Source organism: Thamnophis elegans, chromosome 5, assembly GCF_009769535.1.
Source record: "Thamnophis elegans isolate rThaEle1 chromosome 5, rThaEle1.pri, whole genome shotgun sequence".
NCBI classification, from domain to species: domain Eukaryota; kingdom Metazoa; phylum Chordata; class Lepidosauria; order Squamata; family Colubridae; genus Thamnophis; species Thamnophis elegans.
The window spans coordinates 95,524,165-95,539,420 of NC_045545.1; the positions used below are offsets into that span (position 1 = coordinate 95,524,165).

At 47.5% G+C, this 15,256-nt stretch overlaps 1 protein-coding gene across 2 annotated transcripts in view; it reads left to right on the forward strand.

Annotated features, from left to right (window-relative positions):
• Positions 1 to 15,256, forward strand: part of UCKL1 (uridine-cytidine kinase 1 like 1) — a 57,912-nt gene that overhangs the window by 21,443 nt on the left and 21,213 nt on the right. For both annotated transcript variants that reach the window (XM_032218060.1, XM_032218061.1), the window contains exons 2-8: positions 1,447 to 1,640; positions 4,701 to 4,807; positions 7,099 to 7,269; positions 8,747 to 8,818; positions 10,186 to 10,375; positions 11,756 to 11,817; positions 13,071 to 13,087. In XM_032218060.1, coding sequence (XP_032073951.1) covers positions 1,447 to 1,640; positions 4,701 to 4,807; positions 7,099 to 7,269; positions 8,747 to 8,818; positions 10,186 to 10,375; positions 11,756 to 11,817; positions 13,071 to 13,087 — 813 coding nt within the window. The remainder of the gene's footprint in view (positions 1 to 1,446; positions 1,641 to 4,700; positions 4,808 to 7,098; positions 7,270 to 8,746; positions 8,819 to 10,185; positions 10,376 to 11,755; positions 11,818 to 13,070; positions 13,088 to 15,256) is intronic.

Here is a 15,256-nt window from a genome sequence, read left to right on the forward strand (position 1 = left end):
CATCCATCCATCCATCCATCCATCCATCCATCCATCCATCCATCCATCCATCCATCCATCTATCTATCTATCTATCTATCTATCTATCTATCTATAACATCTATCTGTCTGTCTGCCTGTCTCTCCCTCTCTCTCTCTCTCTGTCTATCATCTATCCTGTTTGTCTGTCCATCTATCATCTATATCTGTCTGTCTATTATCTATCTGTCCATCCGTCAGTCTGTCCATCTATCCATCCATCCATCCATCCATCTATCCATCTATCATCTCTCCTGTCTGTCTGTCTGCCTGTCTCTCCCTCTCTCTCTCTCTGTCTATCATCTATCCTGTTTGTCTGTCCATCTATCATCTATATCTGTCTGTCTATTATCTATCTGTCCATCCGTCAGTCCATCCATCCATCCATCCATCCATCCATCCATCCATCCATCCATCCATCCATCCATCCATCCATCCATCCATCCATCCATCCATCCATCCATCCATCTATCTATCTATCTATCTATCTATCTATCTATCTATCTATCTATAACATCTATCTGTCTGTCTGCCTGTCTCTCCCTCTCTCTCTCTCTCTGTCTATCATCTATCCTGTTTGTCTGTCCATCTATCATCTATATCTGTCTGTCTATTATCTATCTGTCCATCCGTCAGTCTGTCCATCTATCCATCCATCCATCCATCCATCTATCCATCTATCATCTCTCCTGTCTGTCTGTCTGCCTGTCTCTCCCTCTCTCTCTCTCTGTCTATCATCTATCCTGTTTGTCTGTCCATCTATCATCTATATCTGTCTGTCTATTATCTATCTGTCCATCCGTCAGTCTGTCCATCTATCCATCCATCCATCCATCTATCCATCTATCATCTCTCCTGTCTGTCTGTCTGTCTGTCTGTCTGTCTGTCTGTCTATCTATCTATCTATCTATCTATCTATCTATCTATCTATCTATCTATCTATCTATCTATCTATAACATCTATCTGTCTGTCTGCCTGTCTCTCCCTCTCTCTCTCTCTCTCTGTCTATCATCTATCCTGTTTGTCTGTCCATCTATCATCTATATCTGTCTGTCTATTATCTCTGTCCATCTGTCAGTCCGTCCAGCCATCTATCCATCCATCCATCGATCCATCCATCTATCATCTGTCTGTCTGTCTGTCTGTCTGTCTGTCTATCTATCTATCTATCTATCTATCTATCTATCTATCTATCTATCTATCATCTATCTATCTATCTATCTATCTATCTATCTATCTATCTATCTATCTATAACATCTATGTCTCTTTCTCTCTCTCTGTCTATCATCTATCCTGTCTATCTGTCTGTCTATCATCTACCTACCTACCTACCTACCTACCTACCTACCTACCTACCTACCTACCTACCTACCTACCTACCTACCTAACCATTTCTCTCTCTCTCTCTCTCTCTCTTCCTTTATAGCAACCACAGTGCAGACACCTTAGACAGGCTGCTGCCCACCATTGTCGGAACCAAATCCCCCCGGAAGCGAACCACCAGCCAGTCCAAATCGGAGCCTCCCCTTCTACGTACCAGTAAAAGGACCATCTACACCGCAGGCCGCCCCCCTTGGTACAACGAACATGGCACACAGTCAAAAGAGGCATTTGTTATCGGTAAGGGCCGCCGCATAGGGTTGGAAGGATGGCACTTTGGCACAGGAGACGGCATGGTTGGATCTGATTTAAATCAGTGGTCACCCACTGGGGGTCCGTGGACCATTAGTGGTCTGCAAGAAAATTCTGGCGGTTGGAAGAAAAATGATTTGCATTTTTTATATTGCATTAAATCAGGGGTCCTCAGACTACGCCCCCTGGGATGGATATATGCAATGAAAGCTTGTGTTGCTGCAGTCTCCCCCTTCGGGGTCTTTTTTTGTGGGTCAGAGGCAGGGAGAATTTCTGACTTGGGGTCTACTTCAGCCTCCTGGTGGGGGGCTTTGGGTGAAGGCTGGAGGGAAGAGCCGCTGGTGGTGAAGAGCCGGAGGGCCTCGTTCCAGTGGGACTGCATCATGGCCTGGAACTGGCTGACCATCTCAGCCCGCTGAGCCTCCAAGCGCTGGTGCCTGGCCAAGGTGGTCTTCTCTCTGCTTGGAAAGCCCATGCTCCTAGTCCTCAGTGAGGTGCTTCTGCTGAGCCGCCTTCTCTGTCAGATCCAATTTGAACTGAGCCAGCAGTTTTGCCAACTCTTTCTCCTGGTGGGGCCTTAAGGAGCCCGTGCGGGCAGGCGAGGAGTGGCGAGTAGAAGCTAGCAAGGCGCCCCTCGATGTGAATGACATCGTTGGCCACGCCCACCCAGTCACATGACCACCCAGCCACATTCCACCCATCCGGTCATTGGACAGATCATATTAGTGGTCTGCGGGATTTAAAGTTATGAATTTAGTGGTCCTTGAGGTCCGAAAGGTTGGGGACCCCTGATTTAAATCAACTCGATTTAAATCATGGTTTTTAAAGAGCAGCTGTCATCTCTGTCCCGCAACGGCTCCTCTGAGCCACTCTTGACTCTCCGACAGTCCCAATATTGCAGAACATACAGCCTCGCGCTACATAACTTAAGCTCCATTTCGTGCTGAATGAATTAAATTAGGAAGGTATCTTATATAGAAAACTACCTTGAGATAGATTTTTATCCCAATAGCATTTTATTAAAATAAATTTGATAAAAATTAAAAAAAGTCTGATTTAAATTTTTAAAAAGTCTTAATTAAATGAAAGAAATCCATTTAAAAAAAACACATTGATTTTTATCTACCCTGGAGGGAAGTTAGGCCCCGATCTCTATGAATAAAGCAGAGATGGGCAGCTATGAACAAGTTTGCAACCTGTGGACTTCAACTCCCAGAATTCCTGAGCCAGCATGGTTGGCTCAGGAATTCTGGGAATTGAAGTCCACAGGTCATAAAGTCACCATCTTTGAAGCCGTGGCAGCCAAGAGATTCAGCCGGTTCGGACCGGTTCGGCCGAACTGGATGCTAATTTTACACTGGTATTTGCAACCAGTAGTTACAAGAACTGGCTGGCTCTGCCCATCCACCTCCACCCCTCCCAGCAGTCTCCACGCAGCCCGTTTTGGATGCCAGGTAAGGGCAGGGCCCGCTTGGAGGATCTGGGAGGACCAAAAATGGGGCTTCTGGAAGTTCCGGAAGTCTAGAAACGGACCTGTTTCCAGCCTCTGGAGCTCGGGGGAGGCTGTTTTCACCCTCCCAGAGGCTCAATAAAAACCTCTGGATCTTGGGGAGGGCGAAAAACAGGTCTCCCGGAAGTTCTGGAAGTTTGGAAACAGGCCCGAAAATTCTCCCCACCCCCCAGCACATCCGTGGTACAGCACGGTCACCATGGCCATGCCAGTGGTGGGATACGACTGGTGCCTGCTGAGAGCACCAGGTACCGCTCCGGTACGGTGCTCCAGAGAGCCTGCCCGCTCTCCTTACCGGTATTTTGAGCCGATTGGGGCTTTCGCGCATGTGCATGGAGCATACGGTGCCTGTGTGATGCTCTGCCAAGCAGCTGGAGTGTCGCGGGCAATAATACGTATGCATGCGTGCTGTGCGTGTGCTGCCTGTGTCCACATGGTGGACGCCGGGCCCCGTTTCAGCGTACCGGTTGCAATGGGATCCAGAACCCACCACTGGGCCGCACCCATCCAGCACCTGGGCAGAGAACTGGTTGCTAAAAAAATTTTCTTTTTAATTTTTTTAAATTTTTTAAACAGACATTAACAAACAAGACATAAAACATAAAACCATCTTTCATTACGCACAGTGTGTCGATTGGTTAGAAGGTTTTTGTGCACCCTTTCCATAGTCGTCACTTGCAATTTATATAAAATCACATGTTATCAAATCCAATATGTGTATATACATTATTATCATTGTACGTTATTTGTTTGACTATCCCTAAATATTCCTTCATTTTCAACGAACTATACTTAATATTGGGATCATTTATATTGGAACACTTCATTATTTCATCTTCAATCTATCCAATAATAATATGCCTTTATATTATATTCAATATCATTCTATTTTTTTTTTTTTGTATTGATAACATACTCTAGTACCCTTAACTTCCATGTCTTTTTTATCCAGCCATTGATAAAATAAATCCCATGTCTTATAGAGCCGAGGTGGCGCAGTGGTTAAATGCAGCACTGCAGACTACTTCAGCTGACTGCAGTTTTGCAGTTCGGCTGTTCAAATCTCACCAGCTCAAGGTTGACTCAACCTTCCATCCTTCCGAGGTGGGTGAAATGAGAACCCAGATTGTGGGGGCGATATGCTGACTCTGTAAGCCGCTTAGAGAGGGCTGAAAGCCCTATGAAGCGGTATATAAGTCTAACTGCTATTGCTATTGCTATTATAAAATTGTTGATCTTCTTGTTCTCTAATTCCAAATGTCAATTTACTCATTTCAGCACATTCCCATTATTTTGTAAATAGCTTCCTCCTGCGTTGGTATTTTCTCATTTTTCCCATTTTTAGCCAATACAATTCTAGCTGCCATTAATAGAGAACCGGTTACTAAAACGTTTTGAACCCCCACCCCTGGATTCAAGGTGAGGTTTACAGATTGGAAGTCCTCCCTTTTCAGCAGGGCCAGAAAGCATTCTTTTACCCGAGCCTACCTTGCAAGACTGTGGTCAACGTTCTGCTTTGGGCTTTTGCTCCTCTTCAGGTCTGGGAGGGGGCAGCGCTTCCGGGAAGACCACGGTGGCCAGGATGATCATCGAGGCGTTGGACGTGCCGTGGGTAGTCTTGCTCTCCATGGACTCCTTTTATAAGGTGAGAAGAGCCAGCAGACACTCCGGGGGAGTTGGAAATCCAGGCAGACAGGATGAATGGGGCCAAGCAGTGAGATTCCTCCCCTTCAGAATGACCAACGTCATTTTAATTCGGGGGTGGGTGGGTTTGGCTGGACTTGAATAGAAGGGAGGGAAAAAAGTGAGACTCCTCTCCTTCAACAGCTCAGGTGTGGCTACCGAGGAGTCAGGTAAAGAAAGAATGAAGAGAAGGGGCAACGAAGATGATTACGGAACTGGAGGCTAAAACATACGAAGAACGGTTGCAGAAATTGGGTTCGTCTAGTTCAGGGGTCAGCAACCTGTGGCTCCGGAGCCGCATGTGGCTCTTTCATCCCTCTGCTGCAGCTCCCTGTCTCCAGTTGGCTCCACAATTGATAGGGCTTTTGGTTAGGACAGGTAGAGGAAAAAGGATGCCGTGCTAGGAGGAGACTCGATGGTAGGGGAACCAGACTTCCGGTCAGCAGAGGAAAAAGGATGCCATGCTAGGAGGAGACTCTATGGTGAGGGAACCAGACTTCTGGTCAGCAGAGGAAAAAGGATGCCGTGCTAGGAGGAAACTCTATGGTGGGGGAACTGGAGTTCCGGTCAGCATAGGAAAAGGATGCCACACTAGGAGGAGACTCTATGGTGGGGAAACAGGACTTCCGGTCAGCATAGGAAAAAGGATGCCACACTAGGAGGAGACTCTATGGTGGGGAAACAGGACTTCCGGTCAGCATAGGAAAAAGGATGCCACACTAGGAGGAGACTCTATGGTGGGGAAACAGGACTTCCGGTCAGCATAGGAAAAAGGATGCCACACTAGGAGGAGACTCTATGGCGGGGGAACAGGACTTCCGGTCAGCATAGGAAAAAGGATGCCACACTAGGAGGAGACTCTATGGCGGGGGAACAGGACTTCCGGTCAGCATAGGAAAAAGGATGCCACACTAGGAGGAGACTCTATGGCGGGGGAACAGGACTTCCGGTCAGCATAGGAAAAAGGATGCCACACTAGGAGGAGACTCTATGGCGGGGGAACAGGACTTCCGGTCAGCATAGGAAAAAGGATGCCACACTAGGAGGAGACTCTATGGCGGGGGAACAGGACTTCCGGTCAGCATAGGAAAAAGGATGCCACACTAGGAGGAGACTCGGTCGGCTCCAGAATTGAACGGGGGGCTTCCGGTTAGGACCTTTGTGGCTCTTTGAGTGTTTAAGGTTGCCGACCCCTGGTCTAGTTTAATGAAAAGAAGGACTAGGGGGGGTATAGCAGTCTCACAATATTTGAAGGGCTGCCACAAAGAAGAGGGAGTCAAGCTATTCTCCAAAGCAGCTGAAGAAACAATGGGTGGAGATGTTCTGAGCTAGGCTTCCCCAACAGCTCGAAGCCGAGTCTTCATCCCGATAAACCCCTTTTATTTAATTGACAGTGAATTCCCCTCCGGCAAAGCCTTTCCTCTCCCACAGTCTTTCAAGATAGTTCACAGTTACCAACCTTTATCAGGCTTGGAGAATGGCCGGGCCGATATCTTTCAGACGCCGCAATACTTGGCAAGAATGCAGGGATGAACTAATGGTCTCCTGCAAACTCCACTCCCCTTTCGCTCCTCTCTTATTCCCCCTGGAAAGGGCCATTCACTGTCCACCTGTGGCCTTACTCCCGAGTCGACCCTTGTTCCTTAGCTGTTCCCTTCGTCTGGCAACTTTGCACATGCGCACACTGGGAACAGGCTCCAGCTGTTCTTCTGCCTCCCTGATGTCTGGCTCCGAAGGCAGCTGTTGGACAGCCCTGGCCCACGCTCTGCCTCCGACACAGAGCCCTCATCCGAGCCCTTCCCCAGACTCCAAGACTGGCCCAGGTTCCTCCCCAACCTCCTCACTCTCTGAATCTGCCAGCCGCTGGTGGGCCACAACAGGAAACTAGTCATGGAGGGAAGCCACCTAGAACTACGGAGAAACTTCCTAATAGTGAGAACAATTGACCAGTGGAACAACTTGTTTCCAGAAGTTGTGGATGCTCTTAACATTGGAGCAGCTTGGACATGAAGGGATTGGGCAATTATTTGTCTGAAACCTGTGTCAGGATAAGGTTTCCTGCCTAAGCAGGGGGTTGGACTAGAAGATCTCCAAGATCCCTTCCAACTCTCTTATTCTGTGCTGGGTTGGGCTGTTCCGTTCCATCCCATATGTTGGGCTCAATTGTGGCCGTAAATCAAGGACTCCTGTATAGGGCAGTCCATCACCCCGCTCCCCTAAATCTCATTTTTTTGTGGTGGTGGTGGGAGACAGATTCTGACGAAAGAGCAGCAGGAATTGGCTGCCAGCAACGATTTCAACTTCGACCACCCGGATGCTTTTGATTTCGACCTGATGATCGCCACTCTCAAGAAGCTGAAGCAAGGGAAGAGCGTCAAGATCCCCGTTTACGACTTCACCAGCCACAGCCGCAAGAAGGAATGGGTGAGCCCGGCTTCTTTTTTTTGAGGGGGGGGATTTCTTGGTTTTAGCCCTGCCCCCTTAGCCACGACCCTCCCTTAGCCCTGCCCCGTTTAGGATGACGTCTCTCCTTTTCCCCCTCCTCTGCTTTTGTTGCGATTTCTTGGTTTCGGTTGTCGCGATTCGCCCAGAGTGTCGGCAGTTGGCAGCATTGCAACTTTGATTTTTATTTATTTATTAATTAATAAAACAACAACCCTGTGAGGTGAATTGGGCTGAAAAAGGGAGACCTTGGGCCCAGAGTCGCCCAGCTGGCTTTCGTGCCTAAAGTGGGACTAGAACTCACACAGTCACGTGATGATTGGTCAAAGTCACCCAGCCAGCTTTCATACCTAAAGCGAGAGTAGAACTAGATTTCTTTATTGTTCCTCACCCATAGACAGGATCGTGCCAAACTAAAGCATGCTAACACTCCCCTAAAGTATTTACTCTGGGAACTATCTGGACTGAGTTGTCTTTTGCTTCTCTGCAATGCAGTCTCTCCCTTCTGGGAATCCAGAGAAGGAAGGAAGGAAGGACGGACGGAAGGAAGGAAGGAAGGAAGGAAGGAGAGAGGAAGGAGGGAGGGAGGGAGGGAGGGAGGGAGGAAGGAAGGAAGGAAGGAAGGAAGGAAGGAAGGAAGGAACTCCCAATATCAAAAAAGGCGCAATGTGATTCTTCCTAACAGATTTCTTTATTGTTCCTCACCCATAGACGCAATCTTGCCAAACTAAAGCATGCTAACATCCCCATAAAGTATGTACTCTGGGAGCCATTAGGGAGGCGCCGTTTTCACCTTTTTTCTCTCACACAAGCTATCTGGACTGAACTGTCTCTTGATTCTCTGGAATGCAGTCTCTCCCTTCTGGGAATCCAGAGAAGGAAGGAAGGAGGGAGGGAGGGAGGAAGGGAGGGGGGAGGGAGGGAGGGAGGGAAGGAAGGAGAGAGGAAGGAAGGAGGGAGGAAGGAAGGAAGGAACACCCAATATCAAAAAAGGCACAATGTGATTCTTCCTAGCAGATTTCTTTATTGTTCCTCACCCATCGACACAATCTTGCCAAACTAAAGCATGCTAACACTCCCATAAAGTATGTACTCTGGGAGCCATTAGGGAGGCGCCATTTTCACCTTCTTTCTCTCACACAAACTATCTGGACCGAATTGTCTCTTGCTCCTCTGGAAAGCAGCCCCTCCCTCCCGGGAATCCAGGCTGCATTCCATCACAGCTAATGATCCAGCTGAATAAAAACAACTTTAAACCTTTCGGCTAATGTCTCAACAAAAACAAACCACATTCAACCCGTCTTGTGCTTTTTCCCCCTTTTCTCACAACCAAGCTAGGTTTACCTATGATGTAATACAGGCCGGGGGGGGGGGGTTCTTAAAAAACTGCCAATCAAACAAACAAATAACATGTTTTAATGGAACGCTGACAGTCTCCGTGCACAATTCTTGCTTCCAGAAAATGCTTTATGGAGCCAACGTGATTATATTCGAAGGGATTATGGCCTTCGCCGATAAGGACCTCCTGAAGGTTAGTCTGGGTTTTCAGCCTTTTGGGGGGGGGTGATGATGGGGGGGTTATTATTGGTGGCCCCCAGACCCACCTCCAGACCACGTCTCCTTTCCACAGCCCTTGGAGGCCCCCTAAAATCCCCTGGCGGAAGGGGGGGCAGAAATTTCCTGCCACTCGGGGGTCAGCCTTAGTTGAAAATCAATTATGAACCACCACCCCTAAAGGGACATTTGAGTTGGAGTGGGGGTTGGTTTCCCGTTCTTTCTTGACCCTAATTAGGGGGTTTGGGGGGGGCATTGCATTTTGTAACTTATCTTTTACCTGCCCATTGTTGGTTACGATTGGTTCAAGATAGAAGGCTTGAAAATAAATCAATTTTGAAATTCAGTTTTAAAAAATGAAGATTTCCTTCCTCTTCCCTTCCTTCTCCTTCCCTTTCCCCTTCCTTTTTCCCTCCTTCCCTCCTTTCTTTCTTTCTTTCTTTCTTTTTCTTTCTCTCTCTCTCTCTCTCTTTCTTTCTTTCTCCCCTTCCCCTTCCTTCCTTTGTTCATTCTTCCTTTCTTTCTCTCTCTCTTTTTCTCCACTTCCTTCCTTCCTTCTTTCTTTCTTTCTCTCTCTCTTTCTTTCTTTATTTTTCTCTCTCTTTCTCTCTTTGTTTCTTTCTCCACTTCCCCTTCCTTCCTTTGTTCATTCATTCATTCATTCATTCTTTCATTCATTCATTCATTCATTATTTCTCTTTATCTCTCTCTTCTTTCTCCCCTTCCTTCATTTGTTCTTTCTTTCTCTTTCTTTCTCCATTTCCCCTTCCTTCCTTCCTTCTTTCTCTTTCTTTATTTCTCTCTCTCTCTTTCTTTCTTTAATTCTCCACTCCCCCTCTTCCTTCTTTCCTTCCTTCCTTCCTTCCTTCCTTTCTTTCTTTCTTTCTTTCTTTCTTTCTTTCTTTCTTTCTTTCTCCCTCCCCTTCTCTCTCCTTACTCTTTCTCCTTTCCTTCTACCTTTCATCAACTCTGCATAGCACATCTAGCACTCCCTCTTCCTCAATTTCCAAATAACGACAGCCTTGTGAGGTTGGTCCAGGGTATGTGTGTGGGGAACTGGTCCAAAGTGACTATGCCAGAAGTTCTGGTGGCTGAGGGGAGGGGAACAGAGCCCACGTCAAGTCCAACGCTCCCCCCCCCCCAAACCTCCTGGCATTTCCTAAAGCAGAGTCTTTCAACCTTGGCAGCTTTAACAGGCACGAACTTCAACTCCCAGAATTCCTTGGTTAAACTGTGAATTCTGGGAGTTGAAGTTGCCGAGGTTGAAAGACTCTGCCCCAGAAGGGTCTCTTTAGGACCCAAATGCCACTTGACTCCTCTTCGGGTTTTTTCCCCCCTCTGCAGCTTCTGGATATGAAAATATTTGTGGACACCGATTCGGACATCCGTCTGGTTCGGCGTTTGCGCCGGGACATCAGCGAGCGAGGCCGAGAGATTGATGGGGTCATCAAGCAGTACAACAAGTTCGTCAAGCCGGCCTTTGACCAGTATATCCAGCCCACCATGCGAGTGGCCGACATTGTGGTCCCACGAGGTAGGCGTCCGGCTGGATTCCTGACCTGGGGGGAAATCACATGATCACATGGCCCCGGGAACTATGACCGTCATAAATGCAAGTCAGTTGCCAGGAATCTGAATTTTGGGGATGCTGCAACAGTCGTAAGTGTGGAAAACGGCCATATGCTCCCCCTTTTTTTTCAGCGCTGTTGTAACTTCGAACAATCACTAAACAAAGCGTTGTATGTGGAGAAGTAGTTGTGGACTTGTTAAACAGGAAGTTGGTTTGAGAAAATTGCAGCTCTTAATTTTGACTTGGCTGCATCTTACATGGGGATCTGTAGGCTGCTTGCGCCCTCTAGGGGATTTCTCAGGTCATTGCAGGAAGTAAACAGATATTCACGTCTCTGAGCTCAGTTGTTTTCTTGCAGATGTTTCACTACCCAACTAGGTAGCGTCATCAGGGCCGGAGTGGAGTTTGGTCTCAACCAAGAGCACCAAGGACACCTCATTTCATCCCTGAGCTACAAATATTCTCCTTTATCTCACTCCTTTCCTTCCTCTCCCTTCCTTCTCCCCTTCCCTTCCTCCCTCCCTCTCTTCCTTCTCTCCTTTCTTCCTCTCCCTTATCTCCTTCTCCCCTTTCTCCCTTCCATCTCTCCTTCTTTCCTTCCTTCTCCACTTCCCTCTCTTCCTTCCTACCTCTCCTTTCTCCCCTTCCCCCCTTTCTCCCTTCCCTCTCCTTCCTTCCTCCCTTCTCCCCTTCCCTCCCTCCCTCCCTCTCTTCCTTCTCTCTTTCCTTCCTCTCCCTTCTCTCCTTCTCCCCTTCCTCCCTTCCATCTCCCTTCTCCCCTTCCCTTCCCTTCCTCCCTCTCTTCCTTATCTCTTTCCTTCCTCTCCCTTCTCCCCTTCCCTCCCTTTCTCCCTTTCATCTCTCCTTCCTTCCTTCCTCTCCCTTCTCTCCTTCTCCCCTTTCTCCCTTCCATATCCCTTCCTCCCTTCTTCCCTTCCTCCCTCTCTTCCTTCTCTCTTTCCTTCCTCTCCCTTCTCCCCTTCCCTCCCTTTCTCCCTTCCATATCCCTTCCTCCCTTCTCCCCTTCCCTCCCTCTCTTCCTTCTCTCTTTCCTTCCTCTCTTCTCCCCTCCCTCCCCACCTCTCTTCCTTCTCCCCTTCCTTCCATCTCTCTTTCCTTTCCTTTTCCTTCTTTCCCTCCCCCATCTCACAATACATCTCGCAATGTTGAAAAACCAAATTTCAGACATATCAAATTAAAGTATCCCAGATGTAACCCAAGTGAATTCAGACACTCTACTACACAGTAGTTACAAAACTATAACTATTTTCAAATCTCTCTCTCTCTCTCTCTCTTTCTTTCTCTCTCCCTCCTCTCTCTCCCTCTTTTTTCTTCTTCTTTTAGGTAGTGGAAATACAGTTGCTATTGACCTGATTGTTCAGCATGTGCACAGCCAGCTGGAAGAGGTGAGACCCGACAGATGTTCACAGAAGCCCCTGCATTGGGGGGGGGTGTCATGTTTTCTTCTTTTTCATGAACCTCTGGTGGTTAGAATGTGGTATTGCAGGCTAATTCTGCCGACTGCCAGCAGTTCAATCCTCAACCTCAAGGTTGACTCACCCTTCCATCCTTCTGAGGTGGGTCAAATGAGGACCCCAGATTGTTGAGGGAAACAGGCTGACTCTGTAAACCGCTTAGAGAGGGCTGCAAAAGCACCCCGAAGCGGCATATATAAGTCTGAGTGCTTCTGCTATTGTGTTGGCCACCTTGCTGCAAAGTTCAGGATCTCGCCCAACTTCGTTATTCTGTTTTTCCTGTCTCGCTTAGCCACACAGGTTTTGGCCTCGGTTGCGGTCATAAGTTGAGGATTACTTCTATCCAAGATTTTAGGGGAGTAAAATTGCCCCTAAAACTGTTAAAACCTTACCTTAACAGTTCCTAGGTCCTTGGTTAGGACTCGAGCTGTTGAGCTGTCAAGCAGCCCAGTGGTGGGATTCAAATAATTTAACAACCGGTTCTCTGCCCTAATGACCAGCAGGGTAGGCGGGGCTCAGTGGTCATGTGACTGGGTGGGCGTGGCCAACTCAATGTCACTCAGATCGATGGGCGCTTCGCCTTAGCTGTGACAATGTAATAAGGGTTAACCGGAGAGGCAGTTTCTGTAAGCAGGGCAACAAAGATGAGGCTAGAAACAACACCAGAATGTTTCCTTCCTGCCTTCCTTATAGGATTAGCCCTGCAAAGTGTTAAAAAAGAAAATAAGATTTCTTCCAAGAACCGATTCTCTGGACTGCTTAGAAAGTTAACAACCAGTTCTCCCGAATAGGTGCGAACTGGCTGAATCCCACTACTGAACCAGCCTCAAAGGCTGTGAATCTCACCGAAGATTAACCACATAATAATAGTAGTAGTAACAACAACAACAACAACAATAATAATAATGGCAGGATACAAACAAACAAACAAATGGCAACATTTCGAATCCAACACTGAACCAAATCATTTTCAGAAACCTGTTTTGAGCAAAACTGTGACGGTGGCTCCTTCAAGAAAAAAAATATTAAAACATGAATTTTGCAGGCCAGTGAATATGGGAGACCTATTCTTGTTTTCTTTTGATTTAAAAAAAAAAATTCTTAATTTCCTTCCCGGCTTCCTGTGTTTCCCTGCTGGCGTGTTAATAACTGATTTCACTGTCTTTGTTGTGTTGTTCCCACAGCGCGAACTCAGCGTCAGGTAAGGAAGGGTGCCTGTTTTCTTTCTTGCCACGTCTCCTCCCTTCTGCATCAGCCTCGAGGCATTTGAAGCACGACAGAGGTCAGCTCAATTTGCTCCCGGGTGCCAAAATAGAGTTGAATAGAACAGAATTCTTTATTGGCCAAGTGTGATTGGACACCCAAGGGATTTTCTCTTTGGTGCCTATGCTCTCAGGGTACGTACAGAAAAATAAAATAGAATACATTCATCAAGAATCATAAGATACAACACTTAGTGATAGTCATAGAGCCGAGGTGGCGCAGTGGTTAAATGCAGCACTGCAGGCTACTTCAGCTGACTGCAGTTCGGCTGTTCAAATCTCACCGGCTCAGGGTTGACTCAGCCTTCCATCCTTCCGAGGTGGGTAAAATGAGGACCCGGATTGTTGTTGGGGGCGATATGCTGACTCTGTAAACCGCTTAGAGAGGGCTGAAAGCCCTACGAAGCGGTATATAAGTCTAACTGCTATTGCTATTGCTATTGTTCTGACCCCTCTCGTCCCACACCAACACACACTCCGAGCCAGAGATAAGTTACGGCATTTAATTAACAGACAGACAGTTCCTTGGCAGAAAACCAGCACAGACAAGCTTGGGCAGCAATAAACACAGATAAGGCTTGGCAGCAATCCAGCCTGCCTAGCTCATACAATGTTCTCCGACATTCAATCCTGCGTTGACTTCTGCAAAGAGGGTCGTGTGCACAAGGAGTCTTTTTATAGTCTGGAGAGGAGCCTAATGACCACCAGCTGAGTTCAATCACCTCCTGTAATTGCATAATTGTTCCTGACAGTAGCTCTTCGATGGCGTGCATCCAGGAACAACTCACTACTGGCATCCGGCTCCCTCTCCCTTGTCTCCTCCCCACTGGTCCAAGGCTCAGGCGCCTCCTGGTGGCCAACCAACCTCTCTGCGCCCTGCTCGGAGTCGGAACCCTGTCCAGGGTCCTCCACATCCTCCAGAGCCGACTCAGAGGGCCCCTCGCTGTCGGAGTCTGGTGGCAACTCCAATGGCTCCTGCTGGGCCACAACCGGTTACTAATAAGCAAATCATACTAGGAAACAAATAAAGCAACACAAATTGTAAAGATCCAAGCAACATGGTTATAGTCATAAGCAGAAAAGGAGATAGGTAATAGGAAGGATGAGAAAAAGAATAATAATGCAGCCTTAGTGAACAGTGTTGAGGGAATTATTTGTTTAGCAGAGTGATGGCGTTTGGGGAAAAACTGTCCTTGTGTCTAGTTGTTCTGGTGTGCAGTGCTCTGCAGCGTCGTTTTGAGGGTAGGAGTTGAAACAATTTGTGTCCAGGATGCGAGGGGTCTGTAGATATTTTCACAGCCCTCTTTTTGACTCGTGCAGTGTGCAGGACCTCAATGGAAGTCAGGTTGGTAGCCATTGCTTTTTCTGCACTTCTAGTTATCCTCTGAAGTCTCCGTCTGTCTTGTTGGGTTGCAGAGCCAAATCAGACAGTTATGAAGGTGCAAATGAGGGACTCAATCATTGAAACGGTATAGGGTTTCCTGCCTAGGCAGGGGGTTGGACTAGAAGACCTCCAAGGTCCCTTCCAACTCTGCTATTGTATTGTGTTCCTCTGTAGAACAGAATCAGCAGCTCTTTGGGCAATTTGAGCTTCCTGAGTTGGCGCAGAAAGAACATTCTTTGTTGTGCTTTTTTGATGATGCCCCAACACTGGAAGTCTTTAAGAAGATGCTGGATAGCCATTTGTCTGAAACGGTGTAGGGTTTTCTGCCTAGGCAGGGGGTTGGACTAGTGGACCTCCAAGGTCCCTTCCAACTCTGCTATTGTATTGTATTGTATAGTTAGAACTTGGATAGGAGGCCACCAGGAAATCTTGCCGCCCTAGGCTAGGCTGGGAAATTGAGGGCCGGCCTGTAAAAGAGGCCTGGGGGATGCATTTTGCATTGCTGCCCTGAAGAGTTATGTCATCAGATCGTCAGGAGGTGATCTGCACATGAAGGAGAGCTCTCTTTGATCTTATTTCACCCTGCGAGGACTTTGATCCTTTAATTGCAAAAGGAAAGCACCCAGTGATCCAAGGTAACAGCTGAGATTTGGATTAAAAAAAAAGATTTCATGTCCAGAAATGAACCTCTGATTCCTGTAGCCCATTCTATTCAGTATTACAG